Raw genomic sequence first — 516 nt, 5'->3', positions numbered from 1 at the left:
TCCTCCTCCTCTTCCTCCTCCTAATAGCAGTGCTTCTTTTTCACCCTCTTCCCTTCCAGGTGGAGTTACGCCTGGGCCAGCAGGAGCACCATCGCCTCATGGCCTTTCTCCTTTGCCTCCTCATCCTCCTGGTGATTCGTCAGGCCCGGGAGGTCCTCTCTCTTCCTCTTCTGTTGCACCATCGCCTTCATCTTGTTCTTTTCCTACTTCAACAGGAGGCTCTCCCCCCTCAATGCCGGCAGCGACGAAACGACCTGCTGGATTGGTAAGGACAAATTGGCAGGAGAGGAAATTTGAATCAAGATATCTTACTCTCACTCGAAATTCTCTCTCTCTTTTGATATCACAGGGGTGGGTTGTTTTCATATAGATCTTGCTGCGTTCTCATTGCTCATCGCAGGCTTCTATATCTTCGTGCATCGCTCCTTTGTAAATTCGCTTTCTCTTAGACGCATGAACATATGAAGATGTACATACGTATATATGTTCTTAGCATATATATATGTAGAGAGAAAG

General features: G+C 47.3%; 1 protein-coding gene across 1 annotated transcript; it reads left to right on the top strand.

Moving 5' to 3' along the window:
* Positions 1 to 59: 59 nt before the first annotated feature.
* Positions 60 to 263, top strand: CSUI_011430 (uncharacterized protein; the record flags this gene model as incomplete). Its single annotated transcript, XM_068071528.1, has 1 exon — positions 60 to 263. A coding segment is annotated over one exon (204 nt), but the record flags the coding sequence as incomplete, so codon positions are not given.
* Between the last annotated feature and the right edge of the window lie 253 nt (positions 264 to 516).

Source organism: Cystoisospora suis (assembly GCF_002600585.1).
Source record: "Cystoisospora suis strain Wien I chromosome Unknown contig_11736, whole genome shotgun sequence".
Taxonomy (NCBI): domain Eukaryota; phylum Apicomplexa; class Conoidasida; order Eucoccidiorida; family Sarcocystidae; genus Cystoisospora; species Cystoisospora suis.
The sequence above is the reverse complement of the archived record's forward strand: the minus strand, read 5'-3'. Positions and strand labels throughout refer to the sequence as shown.